At 54.6% G+C, this 21,300-nt stretch overlaps 1 protein-coding gene across 1 annotated transcript in view; it reads left to right on the forward strand.

Annotated features, from left to right (window-relative positions):
- The window catches only part of MYOM2 (myomesin 2), an 83,646-nt gene extending 63,015 nt beyond the window's left edge, over nucleotides 1–20,631 (forward strand). Inside the window, exons 26-37 of the mRNA XM_047856717.1 lie at nucleotides 2,938–3,082; nucleotides 3,193–3,252; nucleotides 4,535–4,602; nucleotides 9,238–9,351; nucleotides 9,525–9,612; nucleotides 10,137–10,175; nucleotides 13,490–13,595; nucleotides 14,663–14,826; nucleotides 15,032–15,068; nucleotides 16,350–16,372; nucleotides 18,757–18,812; nucleotides 19,932–20,631. Of these exons, the coding sequence (XP_047712673.1) occupies nucleotides 2,938–3,082; nucleotides 3,193–3,252; nucleotides 4,535–4,602; nucleotides 9,238–9,351; nucleotides 9,525–9,612; nucleotides 10,137–10,175; nucleotides 13,490–13,595; nucleotides 14,663–14,826; nucleotides 15,032–15,068; nucleotides 16,350–16,372; nucleotides 18,757–18,812; nucleotides 19,932–20,246 (1,215 nt within the window). The 3' untranslated portion in view covers nucleotides 20,247–20,631. The remainder of the gene's footprint in view (nucleotides 1–2,937; nucleotides 3,083–3,192; nucleotides 3,253–4,534; nucleotides 4,603–9,237; nucleotides 9,352–9,524; nucleotides 9,613–10,136; nucleotides 10,176–13,489; nucleotides 13,596–14,662; nucleotides 14,827–15,031; nucleotides 15,069–16,349; nucleotides 16,373–18,756; nucleotides 18,813–19,931) is intronic.
- The last annotated feature ends 669 nt before the right edge of the window (nucleotides 20,632–21,300 follow it).

Raw genomic sequence — 21,300 nt, forward strand, 5'->3', positions numbered from 1 at the left:
AAAGCCTGCATTTATGGCACCCGGAAAATCGTTGAACTTCATCTGGCTGCATAATAGCGAGAAGCCTAATGAATTCCTAAAACCTGCCCAGATACCACAGTGCGGAAGCCGAGAAAAGGGAAACGGCTGTTGTATTGTCAACAATCTGGGGGGTGAGAGTGCCGTGTTTTTGCTTCTCAGACTTGACGAGGAGGCTCCTGGGGTCCCCTTACTTACAGGTGTCTGAGTGTGCCTTTACTTACAGGCCTTCCCCTCCTCCTGCCCCCCGCACCCCCCCCCACCCCCACCAGGAGTGACTCCACATTCTGTGATCAGTACCGCTTCTTACCCTGGCCTCTCTCTCCCGGAAAGCGATCTGAAGCCAGCCTTTCTTGCTCATTTCTGTCTCTCCATCACGTTCCACAGACCAGCGTCCCATCTGGACACGGCGTGAATGACCTCAAACAAGCACATATCGTGTGCCGTACGTCCGTGAAATCGCACTGCAATTTCTAACTATGAAGGTGGTTTTTTAATGTTGACTGGAAGTCAGGGCCGGGGAGTAGGTTTGATTCACTTAAAACCCACAAGGTGTATTTGATGAGCCAGGACCTGAAGCCTCATCGTTAACCACTGAGAATGTGGTAGTCGTCTTTGTCTCCCGCGGGGTATGTTTTGCGAATCGTTTTTGATGGTCCCCCGGAGCCAGCCCAGCAGTAGGGACAGAGAAGTGAGGTGAGCCTGCCCTCCTGGAGGGTCCCCTGGAGCTGGAGGACCGGTCCCTCAGGGGAGGACGCAGGGACTGAGAACAGAGCAGCAGGGCCATCTGAGCTCAGGGGCAGCGGAGACGGGAGAGGCCCAAGCCGTTAGGAAGGCTTGGGGAACGGGGGTGCCCGGGGTGAGTCTGGGGGAGGTGGGCGGGGGACAGGCCAGCCTGGTGCTGCCTGTGCTGAGCGCTGGCGGTGTGACAGCTAGATGCCAGGAGCCGGAGGGGAGCTGGCCAAGATGGGGGCCTTGGCCTTCCTGCGGGAGAGTTTAGACGGTGCCCGATGCTCCTGGAGATGCGCTCACCGGTAAACCGGGCAAAGTTGCTGTTTTGCCAATAGCTGTGTTCTGAAGTCTCTTGGGACACAGCCATTTGGAATGCTGAGGCGTCAGTGTGGTCTCAGAGAGAGGAGAGCACCGTGGAAATTACACGCGGTGTTTGTCAGAAAGTGAGTCCTGTTTCTCTGGCTCCGTTCACAGATGTTTTAAATAATGTTTATTTATTTTGAGACGAGAGAGAGCAAGCGGGGGAGGAGCAGAGAGAGCGGGAGAGGGAGAGAGAGAGAGTGAGGGGCAGAGAGAGCGGGAGAGAGAATTCCAAGAGAATTCCAAGAGAGCTCGACGTGGGGCTCGAGCTCACGAACTGTGAGATCACGACCTGAGCTGAAATCCAGTCTGATGCTCAACCGACTGACCGCCCCCCCTCCCGCCCGCCAGGCCCCCCTGCTCACAGGTTTTCTGTTAAGTTACCTGCAGACAGAAATTCTAAACTCTTAGAAAGGGGCATGTCATGGAGCGCACTTTCTAGGGGGCCAATGGGGTTTCCTTAGCCTGCTGACCACGGGTCACGGGTGTTTGTTCTGTTCTCCTGGCTCGTGGGCCTCCCCCTCTCAGGAGCGAGGTCGTCATTCAGGTTGGAGAGTCACTGCCGCAGTCCCAGTGGGGCTCAGCCTAATGGGAGGACGAGAGCCGGCCGGGGCCGTCCTGGAGGTCACCCTGGGCACGCGGAGGTCGAGGCCCTGCCGTGAGCAGCATCTCTAGGGAGGAGCCCCAGTGCCTTGGTGCCGTCCTTTCCCTGCCGATTCTCTGCATCGGAGACGACTCATTCTTTGGATGTGGTCCCCGCACCTCCGTGGCCCTGCTTAGTTTCAGATTCCGTGGTGTCCGAGGTGGGGATAAGATGGAGTCCGTTAGCCACCACAAAACGTCAGCGTGTGTCAGCTCGTCACGAAAGATGAGAGCAGCGTGAAAGGAAGCCGGGCTTCGGGTGGGCTGGGCAGCACGGGGTCATGTCCCCGGTCGGACGCGTCGGTGGGGAACTACGCTGCGGTCAGGGACCGCAGCCAGCTCGGCGCCGTAGACGGCAAGATGAGCCGATCGGCACAGGCTGACTTTCTCGTCGAGAATCCCCGACACGCTCGTTTGGGCGCTCACGTGCCAGGTGGAAAGGGTGAGGACAGTCCTCGCTCTTGAGGATTTACCGTCCAGCCGGACGGGCGGACAGCGAGAGGACATCTGGACCGGGGCAAGGTATGGCCCTGTAGGGCAGGCGGGCACTGTGGGTGTCTCAGGGGAAGGCACCCCGCCGATCCCCAGGGCTGTTCAGACAAGCGCTCCCCACACCAGTCTGCAGGGCATGGGGCCGGCGGTCAGCTGGGAGCACTCAGAGGCCGTGTCGGGTCATGGCCTCAGGACGGACTCGGGCGCAAGGTGCCAGAACTGCCAAGTCACGCACAGTTCCTCCTCGCTCCTCCAGAAAACCTCTGCCCACCTGACACGCAGCTCCTGTGGCCCTGGTCACATGGCGGCCTCGGAACCACAGGCCACGCGGTGCATTGTTGCTGGCTCCCCGTGGTTTTGTGGTCAGCGTGGGGTACGCTGACATGCACACCGTTTCGTCCCTCCTGCGTGTCTAATTTTCTGGCGCTAGGCGCCTGTTCTTGGGAGTGAGCCTTCCTGGCGTCGTCGGCTCCCACGCAGAACGCGGGCTTGGTCACCGAGGGGTTGTTTGTGTCCCTTGGTGGATGTGCCGTTCTCCAAGAGGTTTAGTGGATAAAATTTCATTCTGTGTTTCTGTGTACGTCCCAGTCCCCGAAGACGCAGTAGTGACATTATGCCACTACCTAACGTCAGGGATCAGACCGGAAGACGGAATTTCACTGTAGACCTCTCTACTTCCCCCATTGCTTCCAGAAACACAGAATTAAATGCGACAAAGCAACGGGCATTATCGAGATGGTCATGGACCGATTTACTATCGAGAACGAAGGCACCTACACTGTGCAGATTCATGACGGAAAAGCCAAAAGTCAGTCTTCTCTGGTTCTCATCGGAGACGGTATGCAACACTATTTTTGTATGCCTGTAAAAGAAAATTCAAAGAAAATTGTGTTGACCCCACAGAAGCAAACATCTTTCATTTCTTTCCCCCTTAAATACCGAATTTAGCATTCAAGGCTATTCTGGATGAGGCTGAATTTCAAAGAAAGGAGTTCCTCAGGAAGCAAGGTATGTACTTAACCCACCCCCAGCACGAGCCCCCAGCAGACTCAGTGTTTTCTTTTTTAAAAAATTTTTAATGTTTATTTATTTTTGAGAGAAAGAGAGAGCACGCAGGAGAGGGGCAGAGAGAGGGAGACACAGAATCCAAAGTAGGCTCCAGGCTCCCAGCCGTCAGGACAGAGCCTGATGCAGGGGTTGAAGTCACGAACTGCGAGATCATGACCTGGGCTGAGGTCAGACGCTTAACCAACTGAGCCACCCAGGAGCCCCCAGACTCAGTGTTTATTTGAATGCTTGTTTAAGGCCAATTCTGCTCAATGCCCAATGACTAAATGCTATTTTAAATGACCGCGATGTTAGATGGTTTTTATCTGCAGAAATTTGGGTATTTTTCTGTTTTTTGCACTTTACATGGATTTCATCTGTATTCTTTTCTTGCTTCTACCTTTAAAAGTCCCGGAATCCACTATGTAGTGTTCATACTTCTGTCACTGCGAATCAGGGACATGATCAGGGTAACCAGAGGTACCCGGGCTCTGTGGCCAACCTGCAGACCAGCTAGTCTCTCCTGAGCCCGCTGGTCTCCTTACAGTCCCACTCCCCCCTCCCCCCCACACACACATTTTCCATCCCTCTGTGGTCTGGCCATCCCACAGCGACATAGTCTCCCATGGTCCCCCATTCAATCCGGGGCACCATGCAAAGTGCGAGCTGGATCTCCAGGCTACTCCCGTATGCTAGACCTGAGCTGGTGTTTTGTTGGAGGCCATGACCTTGAGCTTCTGGGGACCGGGGCCGGTCAGAACTCAGTACTTACCACATGAATGATTCGGGGGGTGGTGATGAGGAAAGGGTACATCCATCAGAAATGTCATCTCAGTTTCAAACAGAAAAGCTATGTTCTTCTCAAAATGCATCACAAGTATAGATACACACACACACATATATATGTATATGTGTGCCTGTGTGTGATATATATGTGTGTGGGTGTGATATATATATGTATGTGTATATATGCATGTGTGTGGGTGTGATATATATGTGTGTATATATGTGTGTGTGTGTGTATATATGTGTGTGTGGTATATATGTGTGTGTATATATATGCGTGTGTGTGGGTGTGTGTATATATATATATGTATTGTGTTGGTGTGATATATATGTGTGTGTGTGTGTGTGTATATATATGCATTGCGTCGGTGTGATATATATGTGTGTGTGTGTGTGTGTGTGTGTGTGTGTGTGTGTACTTTTTCCCCCTTTTAAAACTTTTCTATTTTCCCCCCAGGCCCTCATTTTGCCGAATATTTGCACTGGGATGTTACAGACGAGTGCGAGGTTCGACTTGTTTGTAAGGTGAGGACTGAGCTCCAACAAGAGAGTGGTAAGGTGTCGTCCGTGGGCCGGCGAGAGCCCTTTCGGGGAAGCGTGTGCCGTCCGTCCCAGGACGCGAAGAAACGCCGCACGTGGGCGTGCCGAGCGACTTTGCGTCTTGTGGACGTTGTGGTCTTACGCTTCCGTGCCCGTCTCTGCTCTTTACGAGGGGACTATGGTGTGGTGGCGTGCCAGGGAAGTCAAGTGGGCCGTTTAGAAGATTTAAGATCTTGGTGAGTGAACTCAGGGACAGTGTGCCACGATGACATTCATCCGGTGATTCCTGTGCCGCTCACGTGGTTTCTTTAAGAAATAAAAGGTATGTTTTGGGAATAAGATGCTCCTTAACGCTTTTCTTTAACAATTGAATAGTAAAGTAAGCCTTAGTTACTACTGACTATACAGATCTCTGTTTGGGGGACCAGACTTTAAGGAGCATCTCCTGCAAGACTGGCACTATCATAGGTGCTGGGGAAGATCGATAATGCAGGGTTTTGTTCCTCAAGCTACTCACAGACGAGCAGATGAAAGAGAAGGTAAACAGAGAATTTCAACAGAGTGAGGGTTTTTGGGGTGGACACTGGAGGAAGACCAGGAATGGTCCAGGGGCAGTCAGGTTGGAGAGACTTGTCCAGGAAGGCCCAGGGCACGGACAGAGCAACGGAGCTCGGAAACTGCCAACTTGTGGATATTCGGAGGCTGGGCGTTGTGGCAGATGGTAAGGCAGGTCCTCAAAAATTAAATGTAGAATTATCTGAGGATCCGGCAGAGAAACGAATTGAAACCGGGAACTCAGATAGGTATCTGTGCGTCCGTGTGGACCGCAGCATTTTTCCCAACAGCCGAAGGAGGCAGCCAAGTGTCCGTGGGCAGATGAATGGGTTAATGCAGCGTGTGTATCCTTAACGCGGAGTGTTATTCGTCCTTTGGAAGGAAGGGCGGCCTGCCACTTGTGACAACATGGATGGACCTTGAGGGCATTGTGCCAAGCGAAGTAAGTCGCACAGAGAAGGAAAACACCGTACGATCGCACGTATGTGTGGAATCTAAAAGAACTGAGCTTACAGAAGCAGAGTGCAGGGGTGGTTGCCAGGGGCTGGGGGTTACGGAACTGGGGAGAAGTTGGTCAAAGAGCACAAACTTCCAGTGGTAAGATGAGTAGTTCTAGGGCTGGTAAGTGGACAGCTTGGTGACTGTAGTTGGTAATACCCTATAACACCCTTAAAACTGCTGAGGGCAGATCTTCGAGTTCTCAACCATAAATATACCAAAAAAAGGTGACTATGTAAGGGGATGGATGTGTTAATTAATCTTAAGGTGGTGACCATCTCGTGGTAGTTGAATATATCGTATCACCACGTCGTATCCCTTAACCTTAAATGATGACGTTGCCAACTGTATCTCAGTGAAGTCGGGAACAAAGAGTTACGGGGTGAAAGCAAAGGAAAGTAGGATAAAGGATGGAGCGGCATTCGCCTGAGGAGGCGAGAACGGGCGACGGTCGGGACCACGGCGTGAGGGGCCGGTCTGAGGAGGCGAGGACGGGCGCCGTGTGCTGGTGATTCCGTCGTCAGCCGCTTGTGCCCCTGGCCTGATGGGTTGATGGAGAAGGAGCAGGTGGGCCATGCGGGTGTGCATCCGTGCAGGGAGCTGGCATTCGGGGGGGGGGGGTGCAGGAGGAGACGGGTGATAGTGGGGTTGCCGGGGTGGCGGGGCAGGGGCACCAGGATGCCGGCTTCTCCACGTTGCTGTTGTCAGATGAGGGGCCAGGGTAAAGGGGAGGCCCGTGCTCAGGTGCAGAAACGTGCAGGGCGCTGACATGCGGCGGGGGCACAGGGCCCCGGGACAGGGGGCGTGAGGTAAGGACGGTCTGCAGGAGGCAGCCGCGTGAGGGCCGTGGGCGCCCTCGGTGCATTCCCGGTGGGCCTTGAGACCCCATGCTTACCCCGACCTTTTCCTGTTCGCCCCCACTCATTGTTGGTGTTGGCGACTAATTTGAAACTGGAGGCCTTGTTCCTGGCTCTTTTGTGTGTGTAATAACTGAGGCTAAAGTTTTGATATTTGACACACTCGAGGTTGTTACAGAGCCATTTCAGAAAAATTCCTGGATGTCTTTCTTCTCATAGTGAGTTTCTTACCCCGGTATGCTTACAAGGAAGATGCAGGACAAACTCGTTAAAAACATTTTTTTTAATGTTTGTTTATTTTTGAGAGAGAGGGAGAACATGAGTGGGTGAGGGGCACAGAGAGAGAGGGAGAGAGGGAATCCCAAGCAGGCTCCGTGCTGTCCCTGTCCGCACGGAGCCCGATTAGGGACATGAACTCATAAACCACGAGATCATGACCTGAACCAAAGTGGGATGCTGAACGGACTGAGCCGCCCGGCGCCCCCACCTCATTCTTAAAGTACAAGAAGCTGACGGGCACCGAAGTTACAAGTGTCTGGTCAGCAAATGGGAGCAGTAGGTGTTTACAGGGAAACCCCACAAGGTCCCCGAGGACGGGCCGTTTACTTCGGAAACAGGATCAGAAGAGCAGCAGTGTTTTCCGATGATTGTCAAATGCAAAGAAGGTGTGTATCTTCAAAGTTTTCGACCCCAGCAACTGCCCAAGTCTGTTCTTCAGACAGTCAGCAGCTCTCGTTGGCCAGCCGGGGCAGAGGGGCTGGTCATGGTTGGGTCATTGTCTTTTCCTGATTGTGGGCATTCAGTAGCCGCCTCCGTGGGCGAAATGGGAGTTTTTCCCTTAATGATACTTGGGCAGATTTTTAAAATTCACTTAAGAAACAATGGAGACATTGAGACACATGGAGATAATTTATGCAAGGGTACATAATTCATAATATAACTTCACAGAAAACCGTCTTTAATTTATTTATGTATATATTTTTTAAAGTGTATTTATTTTGAGAGAGAGAGAGAGAGAGAGAGAGAGAGAGAGATAGCAGAAGAGGGGCAGAGAGAGAGGGAGAGAGACAGAATCCCAAGCAGGCTCCATGCTGTCAGCACAGAGCCAGATCTGGGGCTTGATCTCATGAACCATGAGACCATGACCTGAGCTGACATCCAGAGTTGGACGCTTAACCGATCGAACCACCCAGGTGCCCCAGAAGAAAACGTCTTTTAAAAGAAAAGTTTATAGTAAAAGCAACTTGAGTCTGAAACCGAAGAAGATCTTCTAGAAAGTTCTTGTACAGCAGATGTGGGGACTCAGGGCGCTCCCTCTTGGAGAGTGAGTCAGGAGTGTGCCACGTGGATGTCTTGGGGGTCTTGCTACTGTCTTTTCGAGGTATTTATGTACCTTTCAGGGGCCCGTATTTTAGGAGCAGTAGGGAGAAATCGTAGAGAGTACAGAGGAAAGACCAGAGTCCTCCAGGGGCAGAAGAACGTCCCAGCTCTTGGACCGGGAAGCCAGTTGAGGGTGACTGTTGTAGAGAACAGAGGCGGGAGGCCCTTGGAGAGGGTTTATTTAGCGCTCAAGGACAACGCAGCCGGGAAAACCAGAGTCAGGGAAAGTAGTACTGACTTGAGGTGAAGGATGTGAGGGGGAGGGTTGGCACTGAAAATGGATACCGAGGTTTGGTTAGGGACGGGAGGTCGTCTGCCGGAATTGTTTGGATGCAGTCCGTCCTGCCATTTATTGTCAACTCTTGCTTCCGGCTAGAGAGCCCAGCTCCTGTCCCACAGTCTGGTGGGAACAGTCCGTCCACCCGCTCAGCAGACGTTCGTGGGCGTGCCGCCGTGGCCTGGGCTGCAAGTGGGAGTAGCACACTCAGAGTCGCTGCTGTCCGGGGATGGCGCTCTGACGCTGTCACCAGCGACACCAGCTCAGGGCCCACGCGGAAGCTCTGGGCCGTGCTACCGCGCAATCGGATCGAGTCTCGCTGTCTGGATACTTGTCATGTGTTCCACACTGGCCTCACTGTGGCTGAGCCCATATGGGATGTAAATGCATCTTGTAAATGAAATGGATGTAAGTCCAGCCCGTGCATCCTGGTGTGGCCGGTACGTTCCGTTCATAGGAACCAGGCTTCTTTCTCACCCGCATGATGTACGTGTCACAGCATGTGGATCGACATGCGTACTCGCCCTTGGAACTCTGCAAAGCTTAGTTGCAAATTCAAGCTCACGTCAGAGGTTGACTTGTGAGGAATTTTAGTAGAAGGGGAGTGTCCATTCCCAGGGGGCTTATCTTGTGTTACGGTTGCATTCACTCCACACGGACACGTCTGAAATGTCCTACTGCCAAAAAGCAGCCAGTGAATGGTCGTATAGACGTCTAAGAGTATTTCATATTATCTGCAAATTTAAAATACACTGCTTACGACTTGTTTTTATTACTGGCGTTTCACATAAACCAAAAGCGCCTCACATCATTTAATTCCGCGGACTAGGACAATTTGCCCTTCTCTGTGCAACTGTGAGGGCTTAATTATTTCAGAAGCTGGAATTTAGAAGTCGACTGGCCATTATTAGGACTGACAGCTTTTCCATAAGCCTCTATCTGAGGCTATAATAAACATTGATGGTATTTTTTTTTTTTAAGTCTGTGATTTAAAATCCAGAGACTTTTTCCTGGAGCGATTCACATACTAACCATAAGATTTCTGCCTCGTAGGTTGCAAACACTAAGAAAGACACAGTTTTCAAATGGCTGAAGGATGATGTTCTGTATGAAACGGAGACGTTGCCTGACCTGGAGAAGGGAGTTTGTCAGCTCCTCATACCGAAGGTACGCCGTGGAGGGCCAAACAAAAGCTCGTCTTTCTAATAACTTGCAAAACCTGCGCTGTCTCCCAGCTTGTGGCCTGAATTCCCAGGGTTGGCTAAAAACCGTATTAGCACTTCTTACATTTTCCATCTTGGCATTGATTTTACACGCACGTGGGGTATGTTTTCTTGCAGCCGTCAAAGAAGGACCTCGGCGAATACAAGGCAACGTTGAAAGACGACAGAGGTCAAGATGTGTCTGTCCTGGAGATCGCTGGCAAAGGTAAAACAAAACCCTCTTTGCTCCCCGCAACGAGAGATCCGTTTTGCCAGCGGGATGCCACGTGCTATGAGGGCACGTCCGTCCGTGTCCTTATGGCGGTAACGCAGCAGGAGAAAGTAGATTTGTGTTTTATTTCCATTCTAACCTGCTTCAGTGTTCTAGAAGAATGTGTGATGTTACTTCGCCTTCGTTAGAAACGCCATTTGAGCGCGTCATCGTCAGCCAGGTTTTATCCCATTACTAATGCAGTTAAAATGATTGAAACAGCGAGGAAGTTAAATTCAATTAAAGGTATAGTTGGATTTACGTGGCGTAAGGTTTTCTTGTTCCTTGTTTAAAGAGCGAACAGGTTAGAGGGATTTATGACACACGTGAACCTTTCTTTAGTGGATAAATGTCACCGTTGTAATGTTTCATTTTTCAAATGAACATGACGATTTCCTGTATCCATTTAATTAAACGTGAAAATGCTGCGTCCTGATAAACGCGTACGTCGTAACGGCACCTCTCCTTCTTCCTTTCAGTGTACGAGGATATGGTTTTGGCAATGAGCAGAGTCTGCGGTAAGTAAATGCCCACTAACTTGCGAGTTATTTTGGGTGCGGACATCTCGTTCGCGGAGACGGGCACTTAGCACCGCAAGGGGAAGGCTGAGGCACCTGCACGTGGACGCCGGGCGGCCCGGGGGCCAGACAGAGCCGTCCGCCGACCGCTCCCGAGGCTTTCTGAAGGGGTCTCAGCACTGTATTTAGGATCTATGTCGTATTTTAAAAAACCCAGTTGGGACTTCCTGATTAGCCACGTCTTCCGATTTGCCGCCGCTTTGTTTGGATGATTGCCGTGCACGTAATTGCCGTCAGCGTCTTTATTACCCATGTGGAGCAGCAATCGTAGATTTTAAGCCTCTGGCTTTGCATCACACGTATTAGGCCATTCTCTAGCTTTGCAAATAAATTCTTTCTCTGCACGTCCCCTTCCACGGAAACGGACAATGACGGGATCGGTTAGTAACTCAGTAACCGTAGCTGGCATTCGTGTAGAGTTTTATGCTAAGGGTTACACCACTTATCGCTGTGGGCTTTCTAGAAATCCCCTAAGTTCTGTCTTCGGAGCAAGCAGCCAGGCCCGCAGCAGGAACCCGGCTCAACTGTGGGTGTTCGCTAGCTCGAGCCGCGGCTCTCCCGCCAAGTAGCGCACGTCCAATTCCAAACCCAAATGCTTTCTCGCCAGGCTTTCTGACCTTCTCCTCAAAAGCTTCTTGTGGTTTTGTGGTTTTCGTTGTTTCCTCAGAACAGCTCTGTGGGCTAGATTTCACTTCTTTCTCCTTTTGGTCAAGGAAACGTGACCACGTTTTAAGTGAGTTTTAGCCTCGATGGTCATTAAGGGACCAAACACGCCTTCGTGGCGGTGGAGCCCCTGGGGAAGGTGGATGAAGCTGTCAGGAAGGTGGGTGCGCTCCCGCGCCCCTGGGAACTACCTTGTGTTAAGTTGTCGTGTCACATGCGCCGTGGAGGCAGCCGAGCGCCGTCCTTGAAGACGTGAGCGGGTGTGTGCAGGGGCCAGAGTAGTGAGAGAACAGACGCGGGGTTTTCCAGGGGCACACACGCGAAGACCATGTTCTCCCGAGAGGCCAGGCCCGCGTGTGCGGAAGCCCCTGAGGGAAAGGGGCAGGAGCCGCTGCCGTCTGCTGAAAGACACGTGTGTGCTGGGAGCGCACCGCTTTCCCCGCGGCCCCCGCACCCCGTGCCACGGTCCAGGACCCCCAGGGCCCTGCCTGCTGCCCCGGGCCGTCCTCTCCGCGGGCCCCTCTCAGGCTGCAGGGACATTTCTGGTGACCTCGAGGTGTCCCGGCCTTGCGTTAGTCCCGGAGCGACATCTGTGGGCTCCCATGCCACCTGCCGTTCGTCAAGGGCCACCATCCCCTGTGCTGTGGGTCCCCTCGGCTTTCAGAAACTGGGGCCTTTGTTCTTGGACCTGTCGGTGGGGCCGTATCCATCCTGCATCCTCGGGGACACAGCACACTCGCCTCCCTCGGTTTCTCCTGGGAGCATCGGCAGTGCCCATGAACAGACTCACACACACACACTCACAGTCTCTCTCTCTCTCTCTCTCTCACACACACACACACACACACACACACACACACACACACAAGCACAGACTCACACAGACACACACACATACAGACTGACACACACAGACACACCCACAGACTCACGTAGACTCACACACACACTTAGACACACACACAGACTCATGCACTCAGACTCACGCAGACTCATACACACACTCACAGACACACACACAGATACACACAAGCACAGACTCACACACACACAGAATTGCACAGACACACACACAGACTCATGCACTCAGACTCGTGCAGACTCATACACACACAGACACACACGTAGATACACACAAGCACAGACACACTCACAGACTCATGCAAGACACGTGCACAGACACACAAGCACAGACTCACACAGACACACACACATACACACAGAATCGCACAGACACACACACGTCGCCACACACACTCACAGACACAGACTCACACAGACTCAGATATACACACAGAATCGCAGAGTCACACACACACAGACACACACACAGACACACCCAGCCTCACACACACACACACACAGAATCACACAAACTCACACACACGCACACATACACATACAGACTGACACACACACACTAACATACACACAGACTCACACACACAGAATCACACATGCATAGACTCACACAAACACACATACAGATTCACACACTTACACACAGACTCATACAGACACTCACACAGAATCACACACACACACACGTACAGACACACCCAGCCTCACACACACACACACACACACACAGACTCACACCTCAGACGCCCCCTCGCCGAGCGAGCCCCTGCCCCTCCTCTGCTCTCAGCCCTCCCTCCCTCCCTCTACGTCTGTCTTCCTGCCCAGCTTCTCCCTGCACCCCCACACCCCACACCCTTCGGCCCTTCCAGGAGAATGTCCACCTGGTTTGGAGCCGAAGGCTGTCACACCTGAAGCCCCAGAGCCACTGCGCGTCCGGCACCTCGGGCTGCGGGTGCGGCGACACCTGTAGGTACGATGACCGCGTGGAGTGCTGTGACTTTAGGATGAATAGAAGTCTCCAGGTCGCTTACCACAGTTAGGAGATGGTGCGTTCGGAAGGTCCTTCTCCATCATATCGTTTCCTTTTATTTTGCCGGGCACGGACACGGCATCTTCTGGGTGATGGAATACCCCGGGCCCACGCCGGTTCTCCGAAGTTACGCATCTAGTAACGATCTCCGCTTCCGGGTCAGCCTTCGCCGTAACTTCCCGAGTCCTGACCCCTCGCCCCCCCCCCACCCCGACCCTGTGTCCTGTCGCGTGAGGCCGCGTTCCTGCCCCAGACACACGAAGTCTGTTCTCACGTCGTGGGTTTTCCTCCCCTGTCGCCTCTCCTGCCTTCTCCCTCTCATCCCGTCTTTACTCAGCTTGAAGGCCGAACTGCAGTTTTAGGACTCCCTGACCCCTCCCTGACCCCTCCCTGACCCCTCCATGACCCCTCCCTGACCCGTCCCTGACCTGTCCCTGACCCGTCCTTGACCCTTCCCTGACCCGTCCCTGACCTGTCCTTGACCCCTCCTTGTCCCCTCCCTGCATCATTTCTGCTGACTCACCATCCCCCCCGATACTTCAGTTCCGGATCAATTCACACAGAACGGACGGTGTTCGGCGCCGTTTGCGAGAATTTTCCTCCTCTTCTTAAGCTGAGCTGCCAAGGGGCAGTAGCGCCTTGCGTTCCGAAGGCACACCCGCTGCCCTTCTTAGATCCGCATCTCTTCTGTTTCCTGCAGGCGCGTCCGCTTCTCCGCTCAAGGTGCTCTGCACCCCGGAAGGAATCAGGCTTCAGTGTTTCATGAAATATTTTACCGAAGAGATGAAAGCGAACTGGTATCACAAGTAAGTACAAGTGTGATTCCCTGTGGCCTTGGCCCGGGACAGCAGGCGGGCCTCGCGGAAGGGGAAGACAGAAATGCCTGAAGGTGCCGGAGACAAATGTCTTCACCTTCTGGGTTTTGCCAAACGTGGCTCTGTTGCCGACGCACATTTCATCTGCAATCCAGCAGACCGCCGACGGGAAAATAATACGTGGAGACCACATTCTCAGTTTCCAGTCTGTCAGCTCCTCACTAGCTTGGTTGCGAAGAAAAGGACCAACTGGGGCGCCTGGGGGGCTCAGTCGGTTGAGTGTCCAGTTGTCGGTCTCAGGGTGTGATCTCACAATTTGTGAGTTCGAGCCCCTCGTCGGGCTCTGTGCTGACAGTGCGGTCTCTCTCCCTCTCGCTGCCCCTCCCTTGCTCGCTTTCTCTCTCTTTCTCAAAATAAATAAATAAACATTAAAAAAAAAAAAAAAGAAGAGAAGCACCAAAGAAGCCCAGAGGTAAAACGTGGAAGAAGATGAAGCCTGTGAGACCGGCAGGTTTTCTGTTTCACATTTGCTGCTCCTGCCTCTCTAGGTGGGTGGTGTCCCCTCCCAAAGCAGCCGGGACTTTGTGATAGTCATGGCACAGGCGGGCTCCTGCGGTCTGGCTCTTTCCAAACCACACCCCAGGGGTGTCTCTGAAACAGTTGCCAGAGAAGTGGTTTCTGAGCACAGAGGACGGAGGTCAGCATTCGCCTGCAAAGGAGGGGGCGTCAGCCGCGGCAGGTGGAACAGGACGGGCTGTCTCTGCTCTGATCTGAAGGCGTAGGCAACATATTTAGTCCATATTTTCTTTTTTTTGTTTTTTAAATGTTTGGACATTTATTAATTTTGTGAGAGAGAGAGAGAGAACACGAGCAGGGGAAGAAGAGCAGAGAGAGAGGGAGACACAGAATCCAAAGCAGGCTCCAGGCTCCGAGCTGTCAGCACAGAGCCCGACATGGGGCTCGAACCCACGAACCTCGAGATCATGACCTGAACTGAGGTTGGACGCTCAGCTGACTGAGCCCCCCAGCCAGGCGCCCCCTTTGATTTCTTTTTAAAGAGATGCCAAGATCGCGTCTAGTGAGCACATGAGGGTTGGAGGCACCGAGGATATGGCCTGGCTGCAGATCTGTGAGCCCACGGAGAAAGATAAAGGAAAGTACACTTTTGAGATTTACGACGGCAAAGATAACCATCATCGCTCCCTCGACCTGTCCGGCCAGGGTAAGATCACATTCCTTAGCACCCCCTAACTTCAGATTCGGCGATCCACAGAGAATGCTGGGAGAGGAAGCGCTCGGGTTCATGATTTTCATTCGGAGAAGATTGTCTCCGAATAATCAGTTTAGTCTTTGGCTCTTTGTCGGTTTTCACTAAGCCAATACATTGGCAACGAAACCATTAAAATGTTTGAAATGTTTCCTTACAGCGTTCGATGAGGCCTTTGCAGAATTCCAGCAGCTCAAGTAAGATTTGTGTGTGTGCGTGGCGGTCTGTCTGTCCCTGGGGCCACCGACCTCGTGGGCGTGTGGGTGGCCGCTGGGCGCCCTGTCCACGGAACTGACCTAAAAGTGGCGGTTGAAGCGTTCAGTGTCGGGGGGGGGCAGGCATGCCCCTAAGCCGTGCGTGTGTTTATAAAGTAACTTTCTAGAGCCCCCATAACCCTGGGTTGCTTCAGTGATTATAATGATGGATTTCTCCAATAGTTACAATTATGGTAATGTGGCGCAGAGCAATTTTTTAATGTTAGGTATTTAGGTTCTTTTTAAAGACCTTGTTTTTCTAGAGCCATTTAATCACAGCACCATGGGGAAGAAGGTGCAGAGTTTTCCCGGGTCCCCGAAACCCAGCCCCCCCCATCAGCATCCCCTCTGGGTGCTGCATCCGTTGCCATTGATGAGGCCGCACGGACACATCATCCCCACGCAGAGTCCGCCGTGCACATCACGGTTCCCTCTAAGTGGCTGTGGGTCTGGACAAATGTATGGTGGCACCTGCCCACGACTAGAGTATCGTACAGAGAATTCTCAATGCCTCCCACATCCTCTGTGTCCCTCGTTGTGGACCCCTGGTCACTGTCCCCTGTCTCCACGGTTTTGCTGTCTCCGCAAGGTCACGGGGCTGAATCATGGATGTGTGGGCTTTTCAGGCCGGCTTCTTTCACTTAGTGAATCTGCACTCAGGGCTGCTCTGTGTCTTCTCATGGCTCGAAGCCTCCTTTATGTTTAGCGCTGGATAATGTCACCTTGTTCAGAGCAACTTTTTAACGAATCACTTGAGATTTTAAGTGTGTCTCTGAATTTGGGAGTACCCAGAATGGACAGCGGTCACCGGCCCTGCTAGGCTAGTCAGGAAACGTTGGCTGAACGAATGAACAGATGGCTGAGATAAGTCCGAAACCAGGGTTTTCAAAGATATCTAAAACTCTCCAGTGCCATCTGGTGAATTTGGTGAAGAAAGAAATCTCTCCAGCCTACGAACCTGAATGTCGACCTTTCCCGTGGGTTTCACCTGCTGAGAGACAGGGAATCCCGCCGGGCCCCCCCAAGGGGCAGCGGAGAGGGCAGGAGAAATGCACACAGTTTACGGTTCCTTGGGCCCTGTGCCCTGGTGTCCTTCCAAGGGGAGAACACACTGCTTGTTCCTCTCGCCCCCTGCCCGGCGAAGCCCTGAGATGTGTGGTGCTTGTCGTCCAGAGCCTTTTCTCACGACTGACTTCCTGTTCTCTCCGCCCCTTTAATTCCTAGGGCAGCCGCTTTTGCAGAGAAGAGTGAGTATATGTTATGTGGTATCGAGCACCCTTTATTATCTGGGGAGGGCCAGCGGGTCCCACGGTAGAGTTTTAATGCCGTGTATTCACTGATAGACAGCAGACCTGCTCCGTGGGCGGGGAACCTTCCAGAACTCCTGGCACCTGCCCTCCTGATCCTGGCACTCCCTGCACCCCCGCCCAGCCCACCTCCCCTTGTCAGCTCCTTGTCGTTTGTGTGGCCTCCGCCTCCCTTCCGCCCTCCACCCGCCTGCCCCCTGGTCTTCTACGACATGTCAGGCAGGTGCAGCCACAGGTGGAGGAGGCAGAGGGGAGGCTCAGGGGGTCAGAGTCCATCACACTCGCAGGTGCTAGAGACGCAGGCACCTGGGGAGGCACCGGGTCAGGCGTGGAGGAGGCAGGAGTGAAGAGAGCGCTGAGGCCGTGACCTGTGTTCGGGTTTCCGTGGGACACGCAGGCAGGGCAGGGGAACAACTTAGGACTGACTAGTTTGAACGGTTTTGTGGGTTTTGGTCAGTAGGGGAGGCCCCTAGTTGCCTGGCACCAGACCCTGGGATGATCAGGGCAGAGGAATAGGGCTTCTGGATGCAGGGGCAGGTGGAGGAGGTGGGGTGAAGGGGTGTCGCCTCCTGTGGGCAGGGGTGAAGGGGTGTCACCTTGCCTCCGGGGTTCAGGGGTGGGTGGAGGACCCAGGGTGGAGGGGGGTCGCCTCCCAGGGGGCAGGGGTGGGTGGGGGATGCAGGGTGGAGGGGGATCACCTCCCAGTGCAGGGGTAGGTGGGGGAGGTGGGGTGGAGGGATGTCGCCTCCTGGGGGGCAGGGGTGGGTGGAGGACCCGGGGTGAAGGGGGGGTTGCTTCCCGGGGGGCAGGGGTGGGTGGGGGGTGCAGGGTGGAGGGGGGGGTCACCTCCCGGTGCAGGGGTGGATGTGGGACACAGGGTGGAGGGGGGGGTCACCTCCCGGTGCAGGGGTGGGTGTGGGACACAGGGTGGAGGGGGGTCACCTCCCAGTGCAGGGGTGGTTGGGGGACGCAGGGTGGAGGGGGTCACCTCCAGGTGCAGGAGTGGGTGGGGGACACAGGGTGGAGGGGGCCGCCTCCCAGGGGGCAGGGGTGGGTGGGGGACGCAGGGTGGAGGGGGGTCACCTCCCGGTGCAGGGGTGGGTGTGGGACGCAGGGTGGAGGGGGGTCACCTCCAGGTGCAGGAGTGGGTGGGGACACAGGGTGGAGGGGGTCACCTCCAGGTGCAGGGGTGGGTGTGGGACGCAGGGTGGAGGGGGGTCACAACCCAGTGCAGGGGTGGGTGGGGGATGCAGGGTGGAGGAGGTTCACAACCCAGTGTAGGGGTGGGTGGGGGACATAGGGTGGAGGGGGGTAGCCTCCCAGGGGCAGGGGTGAGTGGAGGACCCAGGGTGGAGGGGGGTCACCTCCCGGTGCAGGGGTGGGTGTGGGATGCAGGGTGGAGGAGGTTCACAACCCAGTGCAGGGATGGGTGGGGGACGCAGGGTGGAGGGGGGTTGCCTCCTGGTGCAGGGGTGGGTGGGGGAGGTGGGGTGGAGGGGGGTTGCCTCCTGGTGCAGGGGTGGGCGGGGGATGCAATATAGAGGGCATTCGCCTCCAGGTGCAGGGGTGGGTGGGGGACGCAGGGTGGAGGGGGGTCACCTCCTGGTGCATTGGTGGGTGGGGGATGCAATATAGAGGGGGTTCGCCTCCAGGTGCAGGGCTGGGTGGGGGAGGTGGGTTGGAGGGGGGGGTCACGTCCTGGGGGCAGGGGTGGGTGGGGGACATAGGGTGGGGGGGGTCATATCCCGGTGCAGGGATGGGTAGGGGAGGGACACAGGGTGGAGGTGGGTCACGTCCTGGGGCAGGGGTGGGTGGGGGAGGTGGGGTGGAGGGATGTCACCTTCCGGGGGCAGGGGTGGGGTCACCTCCAGGGTGCAGGGGTGGGTACAGGTGGGCTGGCTCCAGATGGGCTGGCGGCCTGTCCCAGGCTGGGACCTTTGTCGTCTCTGAGAACTGGCTGCCGGGGGAGGCGCCGTCTCCCGGGCAGGAAGGTTTCTAGGATGTCAAGCGTCGTAACCCAGAAAACAGTGGAAACATAACACAGTGGACAGTCCACTGCCCTGGGAGAGTCCTGCTGTCTAGACGCAGGGGACCCCTCTCCCTTCCAGGGACCACGTGTCCGGTTCCCTGTGTGGCCCTCGGGGAACTCTTCATCCTCAGTTCCGTCCCTCACGGGACCAGTGGGTCCGCCCCGCCGTCGTCCCGCTCCTAGTGGTGGGGGCCCCTCCTGTGTCGTGTTGTATACACTGCTGCGCGGCACGGGGCCTGCTCCTAGAAACGTCCCCGGGGACGGTTTACTCAACCCAGTGGCCTTCATGTTGCAGATCGTGGCAAGGTGATCGGTGGCTTACCTGACGTGGTGACCATAATGGAGGGCAAGGTAAGAAGGACAGTGGGACTCATGCGGCCCAGTGTAGGGGGATCCCAGGGACGGGGTTGCTGCCCAGAGCCCGGACCACGGGGAGCTCCCCACCCACCCCGATGGCGGTCTCAGGCTGCCCCTGGTCACCCTCACGTTCTCAGGGGACGGCAGAGTTTAATATTCTGAAGCCACAGGCCCACAGGGACACGGAGCCTGACGCAGGTGTCACACAGCCACACGGTGTGTGGCAGGTGTGGCTCCCGGCCCTGGGCCTCTGCGGGGTCCTGGTCCTTCCAGGTGGTAACTGCCCACCGAGAAGGTGGGACACGCCCGCACCCCCCGCCACCCTTGGCCCGGCAGGAAGGTAGAAAAGCACTCCGGTTTTCGAGGTCCTTCTGGAATTTATAACGGAAACCACTTCCTAGAGTTTGTGTTTGTTGCCTGTCAGCGGAGTTGCCGACATCCGATTGGAACCTCTCTCTGTCTGCAGCCGTCCTAAGTCAGTGTCGAGGGGACAGAGACACGAGAGAATTTTATTAGGCCCAAACACTAAAATTTATAGGCCTTTTCTTGAGCGGCTAAAGAAATTCTAGCGAGTTCCTGAGACGGAGGAACCGTGGGCCTCACAACGAGGCTGTGCTGGTGCTGTTAGCTGCTCATGGGCCGAGCACACGTTGTCAGTGCATTTGCTGCGCCTGATTACTGGTTAGAAGACATCTTCTCTGGATTTGCCAGAGGAAATCCAGAGAAGATGTTGGTAAAATGGATCCATTGGTTGGAATAGAAAGGAAATTTAGAAACAGGCTAAATATGTCTACTGTAAAATGTAGTTTCATTACCTCTAAATGCATTGATCTTGTCAGGCCGTGGATTAAAACTGAGAATAAAGAGGGAAAACTATCACTGATTTTTCTCATGAGCTGCCTCACGGAACGGCGAACTCGCTCGCGTGTGCTGTGTTCGGATCCCGCGTGTCTAGCGTGGTGCTTACACAGAGAAAGAGCGTGTTGGCCAAATGAACGTGGGGGATAGGTAAACGCTTCAGTGAGTGTCACAGGGAGCCGGGCCCCTTTGGAAGGCTGGTATGACTTCTCTGTCTCTAACCCTCCCTTCTCCGCCCACGCCTCCCTCCCGAAGACCTTGAACCTGACCTGCACCGTGTTTGGAAACCCTGACCCTGAAGTGGTGTGGTTCAAGAACGACAAGGACATCGAGCTCAGCGAGCACTTCTCGGTCAAGGTGGAGCAGTCCAAGTACGTGAGCATGACCATCAAGGGCGTGACCTCCGAGGATTCGGGCAAGTACAGCATCAACGTGAAGAACAAGTACGGAGGCGAGAAGATCGACGTCACCGTCAGCGTGTACAAGTACGGGGAGAAGATCCCCGACGTGGCACCACCCCAGCAGGCGAAGCCGAAGCTCCTCCCGGCGTCTGCCTCCGTGACGGAATAGGGGGGTGGCCGCCGGCGGGGGGCAGGCCGCTGAGTGCTGTGCACCCGTTCCGGTGAGTGACCACGGCCCCAGGGATGCCACGTGTGCCGATAGGCCGTCACGCGTTATGCTTTTAGTTGATTCTTGGCATTTTATGTTCACCTAAGGGGAAGAGCTAAGGTTTTGCACTAGGCTGACAGAGCTAGGTCTGCGGGTTCCCGCAGAGGGCGGGTTGCAAGGTGGCCGCTCCGGTTTCCATCGATGCTGGCACGGGGCGCAAAGCCCCAGGCCGCCTGGTGGTTGTCGTCTGTGGTGCAGACAAGATCCAGCCGCTCGGAAATCCTGGTTGTAGAGCCTTAAATGCACGTGTTACCGGGTACACTCTGGTTTTTGTTGCCGTAAACGAATAAAACTTTAAAAGACAACTCGTGGTTCTCCTGTATGAAGCCGTACCTGACTCCACCTGCTCCCTTTTTGGGCCTAAGTACGTGTGGTGGCGTGGCCAGGAGCACCAACGCGTGGGCCTGTGATCCGGAGAGCCGGGGCGGCGGGCAGAGCCCAGCCGTGCTGGGCCCTCTCCAGGGGTGGTGGCCAGGAGGGCGTCCTAAGAAGGGGCACTTCGTCTACAGGCACTGTTACGTGGTTATCACCGCGTGGGCCTGAACACCTCTGTAGAGGGCCACAAAATGTGCAGGTGGCTGTGTTCCTTTTCAGCGTGCTGGTTAATCAGGGGCTTCCCAAGAGAGGAGGTAGCGGTTAGAAAGGAGCAGAGCAGTGGCCTGGGGAACTCCGGAAATTTGGCCGACCGTCCGTCTCTCGGTGAAGTTAAAATGCGCGGATGGACCCAGCCTTCCTTTGAACTTTTTCTTCCTTCTTTTGGGAAGAGGCTGAAATCCCTTGGGCGCAGAAATCCTACCTCCATATTTTAGTTTTGTAGTAGACACGTGACGTTTATCAGGAAAAGCTTTGGTGGTTCAGATTATTTTCTCTCTCTGTCGTTAAGGCCGATCCAGACTCCATGAGATTGTGTTATATTTTCCCAAGGTCATAAAAGAAACTCTGCCATTTAAATACG

This window comes from Prionailurus viverrinus, chromosome B1, assembly GCF_022837055.1.
Source record: "Prionailurus viverrinus isolate Anna chromosome B1, UM_Priviv_1.0, whole genome shotgun sequence".
In the NCBI taxonomy this organism is placed as follows: Eukaryota; Metazoa; Chordata; class Mammalia; order Carnivora; family Felidae; genus Prionailurus; species Prionailurus viverrinus.